The sequence below is a fragment of the Plectropomus leopardus genome, chromosome 14, assembly GCF_026936395.1.
Source record: "Plectropomus leopardus strain MGB_pleo_1.0 chromosome 14, ASM2693639v1, whole genome shotgun sequence".
NCBI lineage: Eukaryota > Metazoa > Chordata > Actinopteri > Perciformes > Serranidae > Plectropomus > Plectropomus leopardus.
Genome location: NC_142189.1, coordinates 10,815,254 through 10,839,861, shown reverse-complemented (window position 1 = coordinate 10,839,861; position 24,608 = coordinate 10,815,254). Strand labels below are relative to the sequence as shown.

The following is a 24,608-nucleotide window of genomic DNA, read 5'->3' as shown; positions in this document are numbered from 1 at the left end:
AACCTGGAAAATTGTGTATGTCAAGAAAATCGAGATCCATTGTTAGCTCTGATGGATCACTCTCACTTCCCAGTAATTGAAGAGTAAGGATGAGAAAAAATATAAAACCAGTTCAGGTTGAATTTTTACCTCACCTCTATTACCATACATTATACACATATATATTAAAATTACGCATTAGAATTTAGCAAAGGCCCAGTATGTAGGATTTATTGGCATCTAGCATTGAGGACTGCGGTGGCCGAGGCGAAAATGCAAATGGCCCTATCTCGAGCCTGTGTTTGATTTGCCCGTTATGGGCTACTATTACCCCGTGGAGGAGGGCATGCCTTAAACAAGCTCTACTTCTAAGGTAACACAAACACAATGATTCACGATTTTAGGTGATTATAACCTAATGAAAACATAGTTATAATACTATATACAACTCCGTCAATAGATGCCCCTTAAGCCTTCACACTGAACCTTCAAAAAGTATTACATTTAAATTTTTGAGGTCTCAATTGCCGCAGACATTTAATATAATTTCATGTATCACTCTTGAAATTTATTTTTCCAAAAGAAGTTAGGCTGTCCTGCGTTAAAGTCCATATTTCTGATGTTACAAATCCTGAAGTGTACTACTGAACCTTAAACTGTCTGTTAAGTTTATACATGCTCTTACAGTTGGCAAAATGTAGACCCAGCGGTTCTGAAACTTTTTCTGTCATGTCCCCCTTGAGAAGCTAAAAAATAACAATCTTCCCTATATAAAACCTACATCTGCATCAGACCACATATATTCTACTTAACTTCAATACTTACCTGCAATGCTTCAATAAGAAAAACATTTTTTTTTTTCAAAAAATAAGTCTTAAATTTGATATAAAATTATGTTGAAAAGGTCTTTGAAAGTATTTATTTCTTCATTATGAGACTGACACCTTTGGACAACCTGCGTGCGTGTTTCTCTTAGTGGCTGCAGGGCATCATGATCTGTGTCACGCCACACATTCATTTAACACATTGCATAAAGAGGAAAATCAACCGCAAGTACTGTAAACAAAAAGGAAGTTTCACTCATAATACTAAACATAAAATCTTGTGTGGCATTTTTCATACTTAAGTTTCATAAAAGACCCGTTAAGTGTCATGTGTTCAACAGCACAGTCATTTCCTGCAGATGACAGCTCAACTATTGACTGTTCGACCTGCAGGCAAAACCTGTTCTCAATAGAAGTCATTCACACGAGAGCACAATAAATCTGCAGCTATTGTACTGTTCCAAATGCTCTGAATGCACCACACGATCCATGCTTACTCTGTCATAGGGTACATTCTGTTTACTGGCCTTTACAACCGAATGAATAACCTGTGTCACTGCTGGAGTAAATGCACAGTCTTTCTCCTTCACTAAGAGTCTGCTGTTGCAGCTCCATTTCATCATATCTGTCCAGCTCTGTGATCCAGAAGAAGTCCTTTGCACTCCTCAGAGTTCATCCTTCCTCTCACTGTACCTTCAGGCCGCTGCTCATATTATCAAGCAAACTCCTGACATAAGGGCTCACTTCTTTTGATGTCTATATCAAGTCATCCCAGTCTCGGACACTTCTGTGTGGAAGGTTTCCTGTCTTTAGCCTACGAGGAAAGCCCCAAAGTAACTTGCCCTTCCATCCATCTCCATGGCGCTGGCATTGCTGACGGTGATAAAGAGGCGGTCAGCAGGCTGCAGGAAGGCAGTGCCGGCCTGATGCAGGGAGAAGAGACCAGGCTCCGGACCCCGAGGCCAGCATGCACTGCGGGACGATTTCATCAGCAGGATGGGCACCGTGTAGGAACTCATCTGGTGGCCATATCACAAGATGAAAACTTTCATAAACAGAGCATCATTATATACATAATATTGACATTTAGAATTGATTAACAAGCGTTCTGATACTGTCTGAAATGAATGGCTGTATAACTTGCATTTGGTGCATTCATGGACCCTTTGAAATTTGAGGTTTGATAATTAAAAATAATTATCTTTATGAATGCATAAAAAGTACTTTAAGTGATATGTACTGTAAAAGTGACATGCTATGTTTTGCTTTCTTTCAGGTCTAACTTCATATTACCTCGAAACGGTGTCAGAACGGGCTTTGAGGTACGTTTTCTCTCATTTGGTGGATGTAGGAGGTGTTACCCAATCCACAGCGACATGTATATAGATCAACTTCTGGTAGAAATTTTGTAAATACAGGTAAATACAATTTTTGTTTTTATTTCACACTTGCAGGGGTTGTGATGCTCAAAAAAATCAATCAAATTAAAAAAAAAAATAATTGGGCCCCACTTCACCACATGCTGGACCTGGAAGTTGTAATTCCACATTTGGCTACTATGCAGACTTGGCTTCAAAGCCCAGATCTGTTACTGGGAGTTTGACGACAATATACTGATTTTAATTCACTCTGTCCAGCCTGATATTACGCTCAATTACAGCCTATTGCTGTGGTAGCAGTTGCTAGGAGCCAATACAGTTTTATGTCAGCTGATTAGTAGTGTGCACAGAGCCTAACCTTCTTGTAGATATACTGAACTAGCTCTGCTCCCTCCTCCTTTGCCTCCCCGTCCGTCTCCCCCGTGGAGGGCAGTCTGAAGTAGGTCTGCCCATAGATGTAGTAGAGGCCCGCTCTGGGCACTAGCAGCTCTCCGCCCTTCAGCTCCATGTTCTGCAGGAAGGACAGACCTCTCTGGCCCTCCCACGCTCTGATTCTCTCTCCCAGATAACCCCTGCTCCTCCGCGGGCCTAAAAACACATAAACACACAGCGATAAAAGCCATTCACTTTGATGCAAATATGTTTGAGATTTATAGAGTGGTGTGTTATTGAGTGAAACCAGTCACCGCTATTCAAGTACGACACAAACATTAGTGAAATTCTCATTGTGTAAATAATGCTTACAGATGTGTTTATAGAGAAGCGACTTTTTTAAGTTCAGTGACAACACCCACATTTTGAAAGAAGGCAGGAACAGATGAAACCCAGCCTTCTTAACAACTCTCAACTTCTCTGTTCTGTTAGCACATTTGTTCCAATTACAGACACAAAACTACAAAAACCACATTATAACTCTAAACTTTCATTAAAAAAACACAATGCTTTGGTCAAACAGCTGGGCACTATTTTCCGGCTGCGGATTGATAAACATTTGGTGCTCTAATGAGTATTGACATGTGTGCAGGATCCACCCAAAAATGACTTATTGTAAAATGAAAAAACATGTCCCTAGTGACGCAGTGTGGCCCACTGATGTGTTTTTAATAGTTTTTGGACAATGACGGAAGCCTTTGTTACGCAGGAATAGCTTATATCAGGCTACATGAACAATACTTGTTACCAGGATCAGTTTATTGCTGGTTTTGGTCATTTCAAGGAGTTTATTTATCAGAAGAAAATATAGAACATTTCCAGACTTTTCCTTTAAGGCAAAAGATTTAGCAAGAAATTGACTTTGGCGTCCCCCAGTGGTATTATCAAAAAAGACACTATTACATAGTCCCCACAACGCCTTCTTCCCACAGACTTCCCTGAGGACACTGGTTTGAGGGGAAAACACAGATTGCACTATTTTTTTTTTAAATTCAAAGCTCTATTTGTCACATACTCGTATAAATGGGGTTATTCATAACATATCATATCACTATCATATGACCCAGTTTTAATGAGTATTTTTTAACACTTTTCAAAAGCTTAAACTTAGAAGCTTCAAAAACTTTTTTTTATTTATTTTAAGTACAAAAGATTAAAACTAGGCGTGTTTTTGTGGTCGAGTGGTCCATCACACATGTCTGTCTATTGCCAAATAAAGGTAAAAATACCATAAAAGTAATCATGAAAATATAAACTACTATTGTCTGAAAATACTGTATGTGCTTATTTAATATCTGTACAAAGAGTAATTGGGACATTGACTGGTCACAAAGGTAGCTATAGGACGAGGATAAAGCGGCTGCACATCTGCAAGTCCTAACAAACATAAAGGTATGAAGATGCTACTGAATCTGAGCGCAGCCTGGGAAGCCTTGAAGCACATTCCTCACCTCTGGCCTTGCAGGTGTGCAAGCGCTTTAAGTACGTGTTGTGAAAATCACAAGTCCTGTGTTTGTGTACATACTGGATATTTTACCCACATACTACATGAACGGACCCTCACCATCTGTGGTTGGAGGCTCCGTAGACGAGATGACACCGGTCACATGGGCAGCAACTTTAGGAAGAGGGACCCCTCGGACCCCAGGGTTCAGGAAAGGCAGCACTCCTGTCAGCTTATCTGTGAAACCACAGACGCATAAGAAACACACAGGACAGTTTTAGTGGGAAAATACATCTGTTAACCCTATTAGTGGTAACTGACAGTCAATGGCGGCCTTGTTCTCACGTCTCATAGCAGATGATATCTCCTTCTGGAATTTGTCCGCCATCGTCTGAAAGAAAAACACCCAGAGAGACAGAAAGAAAAAGAGATCAAGTGTCTTGACCTTCTCAGATATTTATAGCCTTTTATGTATATTTAGATCTAAATAAGCAGAATTCAGTAAATCACTAAGGACCTTGCCCCCCCCCCAAATCATTCATTTCTCCCGCTGGGTCAACAAATATGTCATCTGTTGACCTGTCATAGCAGTATTCCCCTTTGGGTGAGTTGCTGTTATTTTGAAGATGCAGAGTTTTTTTCCATCAGTCAATGGTGCAGTAGTAACATGCAGTAACTGCATGTAATCTACAAAGAATTTCCAAGTCTAATTCCTGAAAATGCCACAACATTGTGGACAGAACTGTGTGGATGTACCAGTAAAAAGTATCCTAAACATAATGAAAAGAACTTTCTCACCCCATAGTAGTTTTGCAATCAAGGACCTAAAATTGAGGTTAAATAAAAGATAAATTAAAAAAAAAAAAACCTTCTCTATGTGGTAGTGGAGCTGTTGCGTGACTTGCCAGCAGGGGTCGTTCTTCTTGTCCTCTGCTGAATTTTCAACCTCATAATGCAGATTTGCATTAATCAGACAGGACACGCTACTGCGGGAGAAACTCTCCTGCATCTGTCAGCAAAAAAGAAAAACAGTGCAACCAACAATTATTTTCGTTATCGATTAAACTTTTGATTATTTTCTTGATTAATCGACAATTAGTTTATCTATGACAAGATACAAAAATAGTGAATATTTGGCATTTTTGCTTGAAAATTAATCAGTTTCCTGACTAATAGACATTTTCCCCATCAGACATTTTGACTAATGATAGTACGAAAAGTCCAGGTGAAATTAATAACATTAACGATGTCTAAGCTCCATTAAATGTCACTGTAAGATCCAGTGAGTCAGCACCCACAATAGGCCCCCCTCTGAGTGGAATGCAGCCATTGTTAATGTTATTAATACACCTGTGCTTTTCCTATTACAAGTCAAAAATGTCTGCTGCTGCTATGAACTATCCCCCCAAAAAAGTGTGTTAACAAGAAAAAAAGCTACTCGGTCTTCTCCATGACCACTTATGCCCCTCAGACCTAAAGCCTTTTACAAAACTAGCCTATTTTAGCCTCTGGTGAAGTATCATCCCAGCATTTCAAAAATCCCCTCCCCTCTCCTCTTTGTCTATTGAAAAGGTCCTTATTTCCACAATAAGCTGGTGCAGGCCAACATTAAGGCAGGTCCCAAACTGACTCTTTAACTTCTCTAAAAGATGGGAATTATCCACGTGGCAGTTTTGCTCAGTGCCACGACACATGGAAAACTCCTGTTTATATCCAGTATCAGGCACAAACCTTCCTATTAATATCGATGGATTAACAATCGGGCATCCCGGGCTAAGGCCCAAGTCCCACAGTGTCAGGGCCTCCCCTGGCCTTCACCTGCACACTGTCACTCAAATTTATACATACTGACTAGAAAGCCTTAAAAGTGATGACAAGGAACACAGAAAGACAGCAAAAAGACACAAAACAACTACAAAGACACACAAAAAGAAACACAATGACAACAAATAGACACCAAAAGAGACAAAACAGCCACAAAGAGAAGAGACACAAATCTACAAAAAAAGACACAAGTCCCTCAAAAAAACATCACAATTACAAAGGCCCAGGGCCCCCTTGGACTTCACCTGCAAAATGTCGCTCAAATTTACAAGTGCTGACTAGCAAGCCAATTTACTATGTAATGGAATTTGAACTATTACAAGATGCATGTATATTTTTTGTACTCACTTTTTTCCACCCCTTTTTGTACTTTATAACCTATATGGATTCCATTTGTATGCCTCAGAGTACTCCATATAGTACTCCATAGTACTCCAGAGTACTCCATTTAGTACTTCAAAACTACAATTACTACTATGGGTTGTGAACAGGTGTGTTGAATATTGCCAGTGATTAGAAAGGGATTGGTTACTTTGACCTATTTGTGCACTGTTAATTCATTTATGCTCTGAAAAGGGTCTAATACCTAAAGATATAAGTGCAGAAATCTTTTCTAACAAAAATACCTGAAGTTACAGCTCTTTCAGCATACCACACACACACAAAGTTAAGTATCCACAAACAGCAAGCTGTGCTCTGTAATGATTTTTGTGAAGCAGTGAGCCACAGTGAAAAAAATCTTTTTTAGCTTTTTATAGCCATGGAAAACATAATGTCATACGACGTTTGTCTGCGACACGTAATCATTATTACGACTTGGTGGGACTGGGGTTGGGTTGGCACCCAGCTATTTTCTGGTCCTTTGAAGGTCACAGAAACAAAAAGCTCATCTACTGGCAAAACACCTGAAAGTCACTCACTTTTTTGATGAGTGTGACATTCATTTTCGTGGATTGCTAAGTAAAAAAGTGGCCTATAGACTAAACGTATTACAAAACTGCTTTAGATATGTGGTATGCAAAAATACAGGTTAACAAAAATAGGAATCAGCTACATTTTGATCTAAGATTTGAAAGTCTGTGATGAATGATCGTAACTGGATAACATAATCCAGGGTTTCCCACTCTAGACTGGTCATTAAGAGCGCTAAGTGAATATATGTACCTTTTGGTTATTGATTGCACAACACTGTCGGAGCACAGAGCGTACTGTGGGGCACAGACAGAGCAGCAGAACGGCAGGTGCAGTGAAAGTAAAACTTAACTGCAACTTAACTACATCCTCTTAAAGAGCGAAACTTTGTTGACTAGAATAAAAAATAAAAAAATAAATATTTTGAATGGTCATTAATAGTTTTGAATGGGCAAACATAACAATTCATTCCTACTGATAAATCGCTTAAGAATGTGTAGTTCTAAAAATGGGCAGATATATTAAAAGTTCTTATTTGAATTAAATGTTCAAATTGTTTCAGCTGGTTGCTTTATTTATTTGTTTGTTACTACAGCATGTTAACTTTGTGCCAACCAACCCTGCTGATGGGGCTGGTTGGCACAAATGACCAACTTAACTTTAGTTAAATTTAGTTTAAACATTTATTTATAGCTGAGACCTTAACCTTTCGTTTGCTTTTGATTAGAATTTTCAAAAATATTCTTTGTCAGAGTTGTATAGCCTCTTGGTTATCAAGCAAAATAAACAGTAGATCTACAGGCAGAATTAGCCATGCTAAATTAACTGGTCAGATGTGTGCACATGATGAGCACAATTTACTGCGATTCAGCCAATCAGAGCTTAACAGCAAAAAAATTCTGCTTGTCATTAAGTCTGCTCAAAACCCGAAATATGTAGCTTTTTGGGTGTCACAACCTCTTGAGTCCTAACTAGCCTCATTTCCTGCCATTGTTTTGTGTTATCTACTCTCTCAACTTTCACCCCTCTCATTGTTCAGCATTGAAATTGCAGAAATTCTTGCAAAACTGGGACTTTTTACCTCATATCACCAAAATAACTAAAATATGAATCCTGTAATGTTTTAACTCAAGGAATAGAAGGTGGTAGGTCATTACAGTTGATAACGACCATTTTATGGCATGACCACTGATAAGATTTTACAAGACCTTCATGCACTGCTTTATTAGTTGCTTATCAATATCTGGGTTACTTTGGTAATTAGTGAGTAAATACTAAATGTCACACTCCTAAATTCCTGTGGAGACTCTGAAAACTGTGTTGCTTGTATCCCTGTTAATCTGAAGATAGATCACTGTGAAGCTCTGTGTTGTAAGAAAAAATATCTTTTCATCAAATTTCCCTTAAACCAGATGGATGGCATTAAGTCTGATACTGTGATTATTTGTTAGATGAAGACATAGACTAACGCGTATCTCACCGTGTTCAGGACTTTGTTGAAGTACAGGAAACTGACGGCAACCGCGATGGTCTGCAGGAGGATCGCTGCCAGCATGATGAGCCCCAGACACTGGAGAGAAACAGAAACGGCCATATCACAGCGTGAGTACAGCACCCAAATAAGTTTCGAGGAGCTAGAAAACACTTCCAGCAGCGGGGAGGACAAGTCAGATCAAGCTCAGCTGCTTTTCTGCTCTGCAGAGAGAGAGAGGGAGGGAGGAGGTATGGAGGATTACAACAGCCTCAAGATGTCAGTGTTATTAGATAGAAATGAGCTGCGAGTTTAAGGCTGCACATGCAACTTCATGATGCCTTCAGGGGCTGTCGGAAATGTGGAAAGTTTGAGTTGAGAGCAAATGTAGGGGAGAATGGGGTCAACTGTCACACTTTATACTTTAACACTTTAATTGAAATACCTCTGTATTCTTATTAAACCTTTAAAGCCTGAGCGATTTGGATTTCTTAAAAAAATAAACATGCAAAGAAGCCAATGAGCAACTTAACAAGAAATGAGCCATAAGCTATAAGCTAACCATAAGATATTAAAAAGTTATAAGAAAAATGTCTGGATTTTTTTTTTTTCAAAAAAGAACAAAAACAGGAAATGGGAAAAAACCCATTATATTTTATAGCTACTTTGCAGGTCATTTATTGTCACCTTTTACTGATTTTTTGTATTTATTTATTTTTTCAATTTTCAGGACATTTCATGCTGAGTTGCTGATTGTTTTTGAAAGAAATCAAACCACTTTTCTCACATTTCAGAGGTTTAAATGCTGATGAAAGGTGTCTGAATGCAGCACAAGAAAACTGATGTGGATCCAGGTTTCAAGAGGTAAATAGATTCCCTTTTAATGTATAGTGGGAGGCTATGGAGCGACTTTATTCTCAGGCTTATACAGTTTTAAAAGATATCGACTGTCAAATATATCTTCTACATGTGTGACAACCATCACCATTGTGGGGTTGGTAGTCAATACACCATGAGGTTTTAATGGGGAGAAAAAAATGGAGGCAATCTAAAAACTAAAACGTTTACTATCATTGGAATTTTTCCATTGAAATACAACAATCTAACACATCTCCTGTATGAAGAGAACATAATAGGAAAACTCATATTTATAATTGCATATTTTATCAATACATTATGAGAAAATTGCAAAGAACAATATATATGGCAATCAATCCCAAAGAGAATGTAACAAGCATCCCCAGCCGGGATTTTTTGCTCGTAATTAAGCAACTACATGTGATAGCCTTGAAGCTCGAGTTCTGCATTTCGACCGTTGCAATTAGCTGTTGAGATCAAAACTGTTTTTTGCACTGGGCTGTAAACATGTATATTTCTGCTGAACAGTCGGGCATTTTAACATGTTTTGGAGCCAGACTCAAGTGGCCATTCAAGGAACTGCCACTTTTGGCACCTCCACATTAGCTGAATTTCCCAGCTTTGGAGATGCCACTTGCCTTCTCCTGAAATCACCCTGTATGCAACCTTTCTGTTAATTTTTGTACCAAAATCTTTTAACATTGCCCTCAGCGCCTTATTTTTTCCTGATCACTTGAAGAACATCAGGTCTGTTTGTTTAAAAGTTGAGGTCCAAAGTCCATTTTATTAGATCAATACATCATATTAAAAACACAACCTATGATTTTACTTAATAGGCCTGTAAAAAAAATGCCTAATTTCCAAACAGAAAGTCCACTAACAAAAGTAGATTGTTTTTCTGTACTGTAGAGCATTTTTTTCTGTTTTTGCTGGAGTTTTAATGCTTAATATCCTGTAATTATGTGCAGCAGATGTTAGCAGAAGGCAGCAGCTTTTAAATATTTAACGTTATTTATTACATTCTGTGGTTCAAAGTGTCCTTTCTTCACTTCAAATCCTAGTGTCGAGCATCTGCCAAAATTTGTAACATGGTTTCATTTACTATTACTTCCTGCCAGAAGGGTTCACTGCCTTACAAATTGTTTTTACGACTTCCAGTTTTCAAAGTTGACAACCATGCTGTTTGAATGAGGCATTTAGGGCATTTAGGGTGAGCATGAAGGCTCTGGAAACAATCAGTGGTTAATAGTGATGGGTTTTATTTAAATATTTGGCCTATTGTGTGTAATTTAATCCTCAGCCAGTGGCCCTTTGCTGTGTGTCATTCCCACATTTCTTGTCAATCTGTAGCTGTCCAGTCATTAAAAAAAAATCCCCCTAAATAATCTTAAAAATAAAATAAATAAATACATACAAAATAAGTAAATAAATAAACAACCTGTAAATAAATAACCTGTTTACGCCTTAAAAAAATGATGTGACAGTTTCTGCTCAATGTTCGGGATATAGACATTTTACACATCCCACGTCAAACAAGCTGCGATACATCGAGGATATGTCGCCCACCCATAACTGTTTCTAAAAAAGACAAAACAATGTCATGTTGTCATGTGACCAAAAGTTCAGTGCAGGTAGCAGATAATCAGCATCTGAACCTAAGATGAAAAAAAAGGCCCTTTTCTTCTCTTTCCTGCTATTGTGAAGTGATCTGAGAGCACACTAGTCGATTAGTGCCAAATGACCTGCCATTGTTTGTACTTGTGTGTAGCTCTAAGTCGTATTTGTCCCAGAGGGGTCATTCAATCTGCCGAGTTAACCTTGAGTGATTCCTGGTGGTTCCTTCACTTTCATTCCTTCACCTCTAACCCTGGCTCCATTGTCTGTGAGAGGAAGTGAGAGTGGAGCTGAAGGAGTTCACAGCTCCTGGATGTGCACAACCCTCCCAAAAATCCGGACCCCTTTTGAATTATGTTTAACACTCACTCTGGCATACATGTAATATTACCAGACTTAACACTTTAACAGTCCCACTAAGAAATAGCTTTGCAATTACAGACCGTAGAATATGTTTTTAAAAAATGCATCAATTTATTTAGAAAAAAAAGTTTCTAGTATAATGCATTGTAAAACTGCAAAGTCAGTGTAATATAATAAAAATCTGAAAATAAAAGTAACGGCATACAATAAACATATAAAAATAAATCAGAAAAAATAAATAGATGGAATTAAAAATTAATCTACTGAAAAAAAAATCTGTATAGAACTTATGGTAAAAAAAAAAAACCCCAAAACAACAAATTGTCAGTTTTATAGAATAAAAACATGAGAATAAATTAACTTAATAAAATAAACAAAGTATAAAAATAAATACATATAATAATTAATCTAGTAACAAAATCTTTTTAAAATGTATGGTATAAAAAACAAATATACATTTTAATATAATAAAAATAGAACTGAATAGATTGACAGTATAATCAAACTACTAAAATGCATTATATAAAAACATCTGTATAAAATTATATCTGGTTTTGCCAAGGTTTTTTGTGAAGCAATTTGATTGCAAAAAATGTCTACCATGCGGTTACAATGTCTGTTAAGGGGTTTAAAAATGCTTGCGGTGTGAGTGAGGACAACAGCAAGAGAGGAAAAGGACTATTTAGTTTGTTTCCTTTACTGATAAAAATCTCAGAATGTGAAAGAAATTCCTTTGTTTCCTTCGGTGTGTAAATTCCCAGGCTTGTCAGAGAAGTTGGGAAGAAGGTGAGAGACATCTGAAGACTGTCTGGCCTCGAGCAGGAAAGATGACACCCTGAGAGACATACCTGTCTACAGTCCCATGGCAAACAGACACAGAGGTGGTGTGTGAGGAATTATTGCAGATGTGAGTCATTTAAAAACTATGTTTAAACTTTTTGTATATCACATGAGTGTTGTTTCTTCCTCTTAGGTCCAACTGCTGGTGACCTTTGACCTCTCTGACATGTCCTTGTGCAGCAGGTTCTGTCTGGCTGTAATCCTGTGGTGTTTCAAGGCTTAAAGGTAAAAAACAACAACATTTATGCAAACACACTTATTTGCTTTCTTGCTGATAGTTCAGTGAGACTGATACCACTCTTGTGTCTGTTATATGTAGCTGGAGCCAGCAGCCAGTTAGCTTAGTTTAGCATAAAAACTGGAAACAGGGAAACAGCTAGTATGGCTCTATGTGAAGGTAACAAAATCTGCCTACCAGCAGCAGAAGAAATGAAATTATCAAGGAATTAGTAAAAAATACAAAAAATGAATTTAAAATAAGCAAAAACAAACGAACAAACAAAAATTTGATAAAAGTGAAAAGCACAATGACAACAAAAATACCAATGAAAATACCTTCAATAAATCATTTAAAAGATTATAATGACTCTGCGAAATAATTTTAAATGTATAATAGTTTTAATTATACATAGTTTTAGAGATTTTTCACTAGCTTCAAAAAAACAACTACTAATTTCATGATGCATTGTGATCTAATCACTTAAACCGCTTGCAGAGGTGGACTGGGATGCATTTGACCACATATCTTGTGTAAAAGATAAAAGTAAAAGATGCGTCCTTGACAAGCAGGCAGGCTACAGAGCAGCTAGCAAAAGTGTGAACACAACTGCATGGGGCAGTTACGAAATCTGAAATCATGCTAAGCTGGAGACGCGTGATAGGAACGCATGTGAACAGCAGTCCTGGCTATCCCCCTGTGTTCGGATCATAAAACGCATGTTGATACCAGGTCAAAACATTTTTCCATTGACTCTTTCTTGTGACTTTTTCTTTTTGCAACCAGTGGAGTCGCCTCCTGCTGGCTATTAGAAAGAATGCAGGTTTACTTGTTCACTTGTGCAATGACATCACTTGTGTGAAGGTAATTTGAATAAAGCGCTGGACTGGCGGACTCCGCCGCTAACCATAAAAACTGATATATAGAATTGTTGTTATTATGGCAATTTGAAGGGTTGTAACTTTAAAGTCCTGGGAAAATAAAATGAACATATTCAGGTCAACACCAAAATCATCAAAAACTTCTGTCTCTCTGTGACAAACATGCAGACATGTGAAATACCTCAGTGACTCTGTAACTATTTTCCAAACCCCAAATCTGAAATCAGTTACAAGTACAATTGGAAACAGGAAAACCCAGGGAGAGCTGCTGCGTCTCTGGAAATAAAAGCAGTTTCCCTTCTGAGGCAAAGAGCTTGAAGAACACCCAGAAGACAGAATAATGGATTTAAAAGACGGCTCACGCTCCATCCACCCTCCTCTGTCCTCCACTCCCCTTCTCCCTCCCCTGAGGCTTCTCCTCCCAACGTTCCTCTCTGTAAAGTCATGGAATCTCCCTAAACTCCCGGCTGAGCGCTACAGCTGCTCATTGTCTCATTTATAAAACAAAGACTACTGCCTAAAAATGCTACAGCAGCACAATGCACGCAGACGGTCGCCCTGACTTAGTATGTCAGTGGAAGGGTGTGTCCTTCATAGGAAACGCTGTATGTGAATGTGGGAGCACAGAAACACAGCCAATTCAGTTTAATATGTAACATGATATCCTTCATTCGAATCATCTGTCATTTTTATATTCTTCCCAGTAAATTGGCCCCCAAAAAAATCTTAATGTAGTGTTAGGTTTTACATGATGAATTAAGGATTAGGATAGCATTTTGGTATGCACTTATGAGGATTATCACCATGTTTGATATTAAAGATCCAACGTGTAGGTTTAAGGGCCATATATTGTCAGAAATGTTACCTTTAACCATGTTTTCATCAGGTTAGAATTAACTGAAAAAGCGAATTATGTTTTTGTTACCTCTTAGAATGAGCCGTTTTTTATCTTCATGTGGAGCGGGTCCTCTCCCACGTAATCCGCCATGTTGTTCTACAGTAGCCTAAAACGGACAAACCTGGCAGCGTCTCCAGATAGGACCATTCGTGTTTTGCCTCGGTTACTGTAATTCTCCTAATCAGAAGTTTCAGTTCTGCAACCTCGTAGCTCGATGTCACAAAATCCTAAACACTCGACCCTTAAATTTAGGTATAAACATGTGTTCAGTGTGCTACCATGTAATATCACACAGTGTTGGTAGCAATAAAACAATGTAAAACTACTTAATAACAGGTAAAAATTTGGCGTTGAAAATGCTACATTAAATTACAGAAAGGCATATCAGCAAATTCTACTCAAGGTATGAGAATATGTTTGACAATATGTTTGTTTCTTTATTGGATTATTTTTAACACATTAATGCCTGAGTATCATTTTTGCTGTTGTACCCGGATGAGGAGTAGTTCATTTTATCTACATATTATGTGTTTGATAGTTTAATCTGCCAATGTGTCATATCTTAATAGTTGTAGTATTAGTAATAGTAGTACAGTAAAAAGTAAAATATTTGCCTCTAGAAGTATGTATTGACATAAATTCAGATACTGAAGTAAAGAACAAATACCTCAAAGCTGCATCTAAGTAAAATACTTGAGTAATTGTACTTACTTTCACCAGTAGTTACTCAATAGGTGTCAGATGAGGACCAGAGGAGGGTCATGCTCATGTCCGTCCACTAGATGGGGCTGTTGCATTAATTATTTGCACTGTTGGATTCAGCGACCCAGAGATGCACTTGCATTTGAGCTGGGAATCAAAAACATGTCTGGTCTTGATACTGCCTGAGGGCTGGTGCAGGTGTGAGAGCCCAGTGGGGTCCACACATTCTCTAGTAATAGCGATTTAGAGAGCACATGCAGTGTGAATTATCCATTTAGTAGCTGCGTCATCAAAACCACACAGCTTTCATGTCTTCCCGGTGGGTTTTATGAGTGAGTGTTCCTCAGTTTTACCTGAATGGATCTTTTCTCCTTTGTGTTGGCCTCCTATTGATTTATGTGTTTGCCAGAAGGACTTTTTTTTTAACTTTTAATCAGCTTTTTAATAGTCGGAAACCATTTCCACAGCATATTTGAGTATTTTTATATAAGCTAAAGATGGAATATGGTAATTACTTTCAATGCTTGGAGGCCCCGTAACCAATCAGTTGTATAAAAAGAGTGACAGAATGTAACATTTACTCAAGTACTCTATTTAAGTACAAATTTGAGGGATTTCTTTTATTTGAGTATTTTAATCTCATGCCAATTTCAGATTTTACTCCATTAAACTTGTAGGATGTTGCCTTATGTCAAAAATCAATAATAATATTTGTAACAAGCCAACAACAAGTCATGTACCTGTAACGGTCAAACTGAACGTCACAGATCACACTTTAACTATGATGCTTGTCAAAAGGCATGCTGGGAAACATAAAAAACACAACTTATTACAAAATAACATTTCACACATTGAACATCACAGGCTGATGATGTATAACAGTGTAACTGGAAATTATTATTCTTTTTAAAGTAGCAAATAAAGAGAACAACCTATGCTTCGTGAGTACGTCTTGACAGTTTTTTTATTGACGTCCTTCATTAGTTCTTTTATAAATCACAACAGCAGGCAGAGCAGAGACACAAAGGAAACTTGTGTCCCACATGGAATGTATAAAAGGCGTGAAAATTAAATGTAAAACCAAAATCACAGATTGAAGCCCTTTAATATAAATACATGCATCTTAAAAGCAAATGTTGCACCTCAGATGTCCTGCATGTTACTCTGAAAACATTTTGGGAAGTGGTTCTCTGCATGTACACATCTGACAACTCTATAGCCAGTGCTGACTCAGCAGAGCACATATTAGGGAGAATGATACACTTTGATTGATTCACAGAATATTTCTTCCATAGTAGAGTCCATAATAAGTGCATGTTCAGATACATTGAATCTCCACAATGTGAATAATCAATGAAATGGAATTTAATTAAATAGTGCATTTTGTTAATGATTGTCAAGCATCATCTGTCAGGGAAGACATTAACTTCTTGTAGTCCAGTGAGCACAAAATGAGTGTTAAAAACAGCTGGTCGATCACACAAAAAGCTAAGGAGAAAGGCGATGAATTCCCCATTTTAAAAAAATCTTTAATTTAAATGTTAAATGTTATCAGTCCCACGTTTGATGTGAACTTTGCTCTTTTTTTACGACAACATGAGTCTGAAGCCATGCTCTGTGAGGCTGGACTGAGTTAAGTGCTAATCTCAGTAAGCTAACATGACAATTTGAAGTGCTGATGCTAAGTATATAATGTTTACAACGTTCACAATCATACTTTAGCATGTTAGCATTTTTCTGACCTGTTCTGCTCTTTAGCAATCTAGATTGTTTTGGTGTGGGTTGCCAGGTGTTGGAGATATCGGCCGTGGAGATGTTTGTCTTCTCTCCAATATAATGGAGCTTTATTGGCACTGTGCTTGTGGTGGTCAAAGCTCCAGAAAATAATAAAATACAATCTTAAAAAAAATAATAAAATAAAAATTGATACATTTGAAAAACTCAACAGCAATGTCTCTTTTTAATTTCTTTTTTAGAAATGAGGACCTGGTTACCTAAAATAATCCACAGACCTTCTTGTGAGATGTTTCATGTAGGAACTATTTTCTTTCTACCAAACTATATCACCATGCATAAAGAAGCGTGCGTTTACTTTTGATCGAGAGGGTTGTGCTAGTGATGATGCGAGATGTAAACAGTGATAGTGTAATGGTTGATGGGTCTAGTTTGTTGGAAAGAATATATTTCCTGCATGAAAGTGCTCACAACAAGGCCTGTAGACTATCTTGAGTAACCAGGTCTTGATTTTTGGAAAAAAGCATTGCTGATGAGTTTTGAGCTCAACAAGTGGAGTGGCATTATATTGAAGAGAAGGCAGACATCTCTACAGCCAAAACAATCTAGACTGATAAACAGCAACATGTTTTGATATTAGAGTGAACTGTCCCTTTAAGGGATTATCAAAGTTATTCTGAGGATGTTTGTGTGTGTCCCAAATTTCATGACAATTTATTAGTTGTCAACACATTTCTCAAAACCACAACCTCGTGGTGCTGCCAGATGAAGGATCAGTGGTTCACCAAATGCACTAGGAATTTATTCTTTTGGCAACATGACCAATATTTAATTGCAATCAATCCAATCGTTGTTGAGTTATTTAAGTCTGGACTATAATGTTGGATAAAAGGTAGCTTACTTGGTCACATAAATACTCTTTTTTTTGGAAGGAAAAGGTGCTACTGACAGTTTAAACCACTGCTGACATGCACTTTTGATCAAAGTTGTAATTTATAATACTTCTATTCCAAAAGTTGAGTATAAAACCAGTAACAACACTTGTAAAATATGTTGCTCATGTGTTAGTGGTGTGGATAACACTCAGTGCACTGATGTGGTTCCCTCTCAGTGGAAGCAGCTGTTTCATTTATCCATTAGTGGAAAGCTTGTGGCTGTGCATCTATTAAGTATTTTTGTGAGTGGGTCACAATGTTGGTAATTTTAATATTAATACATTTGCTCTCTCCACTGCCGGCGGACATTACAGTGAATAGACCTTAAATAATCTGCAGGTGCATGAAGGCCCTGAGCTTTGATCTTTAAACAAATAGCAAATGCATAAGCCCTTGGCAAGTCTATGATTAATAAAGCAAGGACCAGTGCATTTGTATCATTGAAACACACACACACACACACACACACACACACACACTCATACACATGTATGCACCCATACAGACACATTCACTCCCTTGCACACTCATACGCTTACAAGTTGTTCTGCAGCCAGTTGAGGTAGCCCCTAAGCGCTCTCTTTCCTACATCAAAGTCCAGTGGCCATTTTATGAAGCTGAAAATTCCGTGGAAGCCGTCCTCATAGTGGTCGCTGGTAATCGTTACGCCTGCGTCCTGTAAACGCCGTGCATACATCAGACCATCATCCCTCAACACATCATATTCGCATGTCAGGATGTATGCTCGAGGGCATTTTGCCAGAACCTCTGGTCCTGCTAACAGCGGTGACGCCCTCACATCCAGCAGCCCCGGCACCTCCTTCACCGCCCCCTGAGAACCTTTCTCCACAGTCAGAGGCTTGTAGTCCTTCTTGTGTTTCGGAGGCAGGAGTGTGGTCCAGTCTACCCGCGCCCTCAGCTCTGGGGTGATGTTTGATTGGTGCAAGAAGCTGTGGTTGTTTGACAGCAACTGGGACTGCAGGGAGAGGTCAGCACCAAGGTACTGCAGCCAGAATCTGACCATGATGGACCGGTAGAGGATGGGAATGTTTTGGTTCTGCAAGTAGGAGGGCGTGTTGAAGTCCAGAGCCTGGAGCACTGGGTAGATCAACACCTGGACGCTGAATTTCCCACTCATGGTGTCATCTGTGGAAATCTGGGAAACCATAATGCATCAGTCTCTTGATTTGCAGGACATTTTTACACACATCCTTCCAGGAGATTGCTTCGGTACGTACCTCCTGAGCGACCGCAGCAGCCAGGTTTCCTCCAGCACTGTCACCTGCCACAGCTACACGCTCAGGGTCGATCGCATACTTGGCCTGAACCTCTGGGGAGAGGAAGTGCTTGGCAGCAGCGAGGCAGTCTAAATACGGCACTGGAAAGTTCACCTCTGGATACAGACGATACCTACACAGACATCGTTTGCAAATTATACTCCACTGGAGACTCATAAAGTTTTTGAGAATGAGACCGTTAAGGGCGCAGTTAAAGGCTAACTCCACCAATGACTCAACCAGTGAAAGCACTTTTATAACATCATATGTGGCTCTGAAGGGAGCTCAGTCTGACTTAACATACAAATCGATTTTTTTATTTTTTCAAATGTAGATCATAGACTGTTTATAAAGATGGACGACAGGTCTCTGCTCACTCTCACTGTATATAAATGAAGCCAAAACAGCCAATCTGCACAGTAGCAATTCCTGCGATATTGACTTCTCGCACATACACCTGTCTGACTAACTGCAAGCAACACTATTAATCACGAGCACACAGATTGGCCCATCAGGACGTCAAAACCTTTTCTTTTAGCATCAAATAACTATTTGAAACTTAACATAATGTGAAACAACAAAATGACAGAAACCATCTTTGAGAAAAATGCATTTGATGTGAAGTTTTTTAGTTTGGCTCATGTCCCATTTACCAACATGGAGGGAGTAAGGCTTTATGGCCAATACTGCAGCCAGACACCAGGAGACTATTGGGATGTTTTGGCTTCACTTTAGAGGGAGCTGTCGTGTCAGCCATCTTTATTTACAGTTTATGGTGTATGAGTAGAAAAATGTTGACACAGTAGATTCTAGTGGCGCACTTACTCGACAGAGACCACAACAGTGTTGAGCTCATCGGACAACATTCGGTTGATAGCATCGTACGACCCCTTCTCTGAGGACATCAGAGAGACAGATGCAGGAGAATGAAAAAGTTAAAGGGATACTTCAACCTCCAAATGGTCATTTGTATATCATCCCGTGTTACATTGAATAATAAATGAATGTTTTGATACAGCAATTGCTAAACTTCAGTATATCAAAAATTTTATCCAGTTTGGATTCTTCGTTCACCATGGAGGCAAGCAAGACAAAAAAAAGTTTTTTTCCCTATAGTCAATGTTACATGGGTGAATAATTGAAATAATGAACATTTGGGGGGGTGAAGTACTCCTTAAGTAAACAAAAAAAGTATCAATTTATTTGAAATTTTACTACATCCTTACTACTATATACTAGTAGTAATACTACAACCTCCTCTTGTTCAGTCTGGACACAGTGGAATCATATTACCACATATCAAATTCAATTAAACAACTGACAATAATATCAATTTGCAGGTATTATAGGGCCAGATTTATTTTATGTTGTATTTCTAACCCCAAAACAAGCCTTTTTTTCAACTGAATTACAGAGCTAAGAGTACAAACTACTGAAAGAAATAATATACACATTGTGCTACAACACTGGGTACACGATTTATACCTATAGAGAGCAAAAAAAAGTGATCATGTGATAAAAAATCTTTTATGAACTTGAATTTTGATTATTTACTGTTGTTTTTTTTTTTTAAATTTTAAGACTGCAGGGATGGCCGTACTCACTGCCACTGCCGAGGGCCCAGCCTCCTCCATGGAAAAACATCAGCCCTCTCCTCAGATGACCCTCTCCACCAGCCGGAGGCTCGTACACACGGACAGGGACGTCAGCGAAAGTCACATCACTGACTTTCACTCCAAGCACAACCCCTCCACCAGACTCAGAACTGCTCAGCCCCGTCATCATGCCATCGAAACCTTCAGTGGACTGCCGGATGGACCTGATGTAATGGTCAAAGCCCAGCCAGGCCTTCAAAGACGCCTGAAGACAGAGAAGAGATTCAAGACACATTTAGGCAAAGATTGAAAACAGCAGGTAAGAGGGAAAAAAATGGGTAAGACAAAATAAAGTAATCTCTTGGCAGGAAATTGAGACACAACTGTCTCACCCAGTCACCTCTGTCCTCCTGCACTGAGTCTGTCTGCCCTCCTCCCCACAGACATCTCAGACTGTCTCAACAGTGGGGTTCAACCAAGGACAGCAGACAGCTGCTTGGCACAGTGGCGTCTCAGAACCAGCAGCTACACGGGCACATTTTGGCCATAACAAAGTTTTAATATAATATTACTTTTATCAACTCCTTAAGCTGAAAATTCAACCAATGTGGTGAAATTTTTGTCATCTGACCCTGAACTCTTATCTCTATCTGCCTGTAAGCTCATGTGTCCTCTCGTCTTCAGTAGATCACTGAACTGTTCCTGTCCGCCTGGACTGTCTGACCCTCTCAGCTGACAGATCCTCATCTTTGTCTTTATCTCATCTATATCCAATATGATCAGTTTCTTTTTCATCAGAGTCACGGTTACACTTTATTCTGTAATGTTATTCTGTATTCAAATTCCTCAACCCTCCCCTACACCGTAACAATAACCACTGAACAGCTCACAAAACTCTACGATGTTTTCAGGGAGCCTTGTGCAGGGTAACAGAAATTAATGGGTCAAAGATTTTGGTGTCATACCGGCAATGTTAGTGTGATGCTGTGTCAGCAGAGTACTCTCTTAAGTCAGTATTCCCATTGCCAGTGAACACAGCGCTGCAGCACACAAGTCTGCCTTTCTATCAGCGTTTGTATGTGTGTTTGTGTTTGTTGTTTTGTTGGTGTGTCCGTGCGACGTCACGTACAGACAGGAGAGCAGGTTTACAGCAGACACCAGCGGGAACAGAGGTCTGTGGAAGCTTTACGGTGGTCACTTCTCTTTATATATCTCGCACTTATTCAGTCTTTTTTTCAAACTCGGTGCAGACTAATAGTTGGAATGGAGACGGATGGTAATTAGTGGCGGTGCGTCATTGCACTTAATTAAGGAGCTGGAATTAGCGCGTTCACCTGGGTGTTATGTTCCTATCAATGCCAGTCAGAGCTGGAGGCGATAAATACCCGTGTCTTCTGTAGAGCCATTTGACCCGGATGTAAATGTTGATTGTGCACTTTCCCACTGCATTAAAAAGCCAGATGTTAGCAGGTGTTATGGTTTTTTTGTGCGCTGAGAATGAGGCGCTAGTGCAATGGTGGACTAATCCAAATTGTGCCATAAAGGGGTGAGAGGTGCCTCAGAGAGCTTCCACTGTTGTTTTATACAAATTTAAATTCAGTTCAGTTCAATTCAGTTTTATTTAAGTCCATTAACACAAATCACAGTTTGCCCCAGAGGGCTTTACAGCATACGACAACCCTCTGTCCTTGGAAAAATCCCCCCCGAAAAACCCTTTAACAGGGAAAAAAACTTGTCCTGAAACAGATTTATTCAACCAATTTTAATTTAGTTAGTGCGAAAATTACTTTAAAAATTACAAACAAAACCAAGCTTGTCATTCCAGGCTTTTTGATGCCCCCCCCTCCCAATGGGGCTCTGGGTAATCAGTCCTTGTTTTCCTATGACTGCACAACTCCAGCTTTCACATCAGGGAACCAGGACTAGATCAGAATATTGACCCCAAAGTCCAGTTCATTTGATTAGTGTGAACGCTGCGTACTGTACTCTGGCACCATACGCTGATCCGTGCCAGAGTCCACTGAAAAGGTGCTCTCGAGTACGGTTCATGCGCACTCTGGTACAGAACGAATCATGTGTGAACAGCAACTGTACTGAAACAGAGGTGGACTGCCATTTAATACTATTATAAGGAGTTTTTAACTGGTTATTAAAACACTCAGTTTAATACTAATCAGCGCTCGCTGCTCCACCGGTCCCCGGAGCAGCAATAGCCTTTTCTACACTGTAGCACAAAAAAAAAAGTCATGTAGATTATGACGCAAGTGTGGTTGAGTACAAAACAACATACGAGGGAGTGAAGACACAGGGTAATCGGAATTTAGGCACGGTACAAATCAATCATGCCTAACATGAAAACACCATTAGTAAACCTCTTTTTGAACTTCACTTGAAATGTGGAATCATATTTTTTTAACAAAAAAAAAATAGAGAAAAACAAGCCACAAATCTTCCTCCTCAGTCTTTTCTTCTCAATTTTAATGCGTTGTTTTGCAATAGAATGAAGAAGAAAAAAAACAAATAACTTGCAGCAATGTCAGTCAAGAATGATATGTTTATAGTACTTGTTGAAGTGTTTTTTGTTACCATATTGTTCCAAATGTTACATGTACTTTTTGGATGAACTGCAATTTTGCAGTGACAATGAAATACAAATACAATGAAATTGTATTGTATTATCAAAAAACTTACTTTATACTAGATAGTTTTTAGAAGTACTTCAGTATATTTATAATATGTGAACACCAGGTCAGCTGCAGAGAGGAGAAAGTGCAGTTTTAAACCATTTTAGCCTCTTTTATAGTATCACACTCAAATTAGATGCTGTGGACTGTCATAAATGTGATAAAAGGGACACATTTAAGCCACATGTAAAAATTAAAAGAAATAATGAACGACTTATACAAAGAGTATTATCTGCTTTAGAGCAAACGAGTCATTATAAGGAAGTAAAACATTAATCTGCAGACTCCCTGCCAGTGTGGCAATAACTGCTATCACTACTCTTCACCTACAGTGCCATTTTCAGTATGTGGAGCAGAGGTGAGGGTGAAGGGTTCATTGTCCTACAGGCACAGACAGCCTCAGTGATGGCTGCTTTGCCACAGATTAACACCATGACAAACAGTGATACAGTTTCATAATCAAACTGAAAAAGTTCTTTCACACATTTGTACATTTGACTTTGCTGTTGCGAATCAACCTCAATGGATACAAGCATGAAAAGACCTCCTGGTGCAGAGAAGTACTGTAGACTACACATAACTAAAATCCATAACAGCACATGATGGCGAAGGGGTTTCCGGGCAAGGCGTGCCTTGATGTAGAGTTCTGCATGTTTGAAAATGCAATACTTGTTTTTTGTTTCTCGTCTATTCCTTTGCATGTAACCTGCAGTGACATCGCTTTTCTTGTGCTGCTTTCAGATGCCTTTCACAAGTATTATTTCTTAAAGCCCTGAGCAAATTGATTTGATTTCTTTAGAAAACATGGTAAAAAGGCAAAGAGCAACGTGGTATTAAATGTTTCACAAATTGCAAGAAATTAATAGATTCATAAAAAAATTAAAAGCAAGGAAAAATGTCTAGAGAAAAAAGAAAAAAGAGCTACGGAGGATTATATTTATAATGATCATAATTACACATTTATAATTATGTTACAAAAATATTTTATTTTTTATCACTTCGTCCAGGTCATTTCATTTCAATCATTTCTTTATTTTATTTTATTTTATTTATCAGTTTATTTGCTCATCTGTTTCAGACAAATTTTCAGGTCATTTTATCGCACTTTAAAAAAAACCCCAACAATTTCTTGCTAATATTTCGGTCATTTCTTCTTTTGTTGCTCATTGCAATCTTCCCATGTTTTTGAAAGAAATCAAGCCAGTTTGATCAGGTTTCAGAGGGTTAAGCAGATACTGTCAAAGTCCGTGTCTGCACAGGCTAGGTGTGTAACTGTATTGCAGGTTAAACGTGTGTCTTTTTGAAATACTGTCAAATACAAAAGTAGGTTTTTCAAAAATGCAGCACATGCAACTCACCTTTTTTTTATATGGAAAACAATTGCTATCAATAATATCAGTTTTAATTATTGCAGATTAGATAATAAGAAAAGCTCAGGTTGCTCACAGCTTTCTGCCCACAGCACATGTATATCCCAAATGATGAAAACCTCTGCTCTCTCACCAGGTGCATCGTTGTCCTGAATCCAGCGTCCAGCATCATCAGCTTCCACTGCTCCTGGATGCCATCAGGCAGCGGGATGTAAACATAATAAGCGACCGACACCGTCAGTAACACAGTAACAACCACCGGCAGCAGCCTCATCTTCGTCTAACAGCTTCAGTGTCTTCAGTGAGTCACGGACGGAGGCCGGAGGGTCCACACCGACTCTGCAGGCTGCAGCCGATCTGTCACTGCACGGTAAG

The 24,608-nt window shown here is 38.7% G+C and overlaps 2 protein-coding genes across 3 annotated transcripts; both read right to left on the bottom strand.

The window, feature by feature from the left end:
- Positions 1–525: 525 nt before the first annotated feature.
- On the bottom strand, positions 526–8,640 carry LOC121953865 (tumor necrosis factor ligand superfamily member 10-like). 2 transcript variants are annotated; one of them, XM_088087480.1, is made up of 6 exons: positions 8,275–8,640; positions 4,927–5,067; positions 4,380–4,449; positions 4,179–4,295; positions 2,541–2,770; positions 526–1,822 (listed from the first exon to the last, which is right to left on the bottom strand). In XM_088087480.1, the coding sequence occupies exons 1-6, from the start codon at positions 8,386–8,388 to the stop codon at positions 1,613–1,615; spliced, it is 882 nt and encodes a 293-aa protein (XP_087943606.1). In that variant the 5' UTR covers positions 8,389–8,640; the 3' UTR covers positions 526–1,612. The 2 variants fall into 2 exon arrangements, with proteins under 2 accessions (XP_087943606.1, XP_042357048.1); XM_042501114.2 differs by having other exon boundaries at positions 4,404–4,449; positions 8,275–8,635.
- A 6,944-nt stretch (positions 8,641–15,584) lies between these two features.
- nceh1a (neutral cholesterol ester hydrolase 1a) lies at positions 15,585–24,608 on the bottom strand. The gene is made up of 5 exons (XM_042500841.2): positions 24,367–24,608; positions 20,189–20,444; positions 19,410–19,479; positions 18,546–18,717; positions 15,585–18,463 (listed from the first exon to the last, which is right to left on the bottom strand). The coding sequence occupies exons 1-5, from the start codon at positions 24,505–24,507 to the stop codon at positions 17,843–17,845; spliced, it is 1,260 nt and encodes a 419-aa protein (XP_042356775.2). The 5' UTR covers positions 24,508–24,608; the 3' UTR covers positions 15,585–17,842.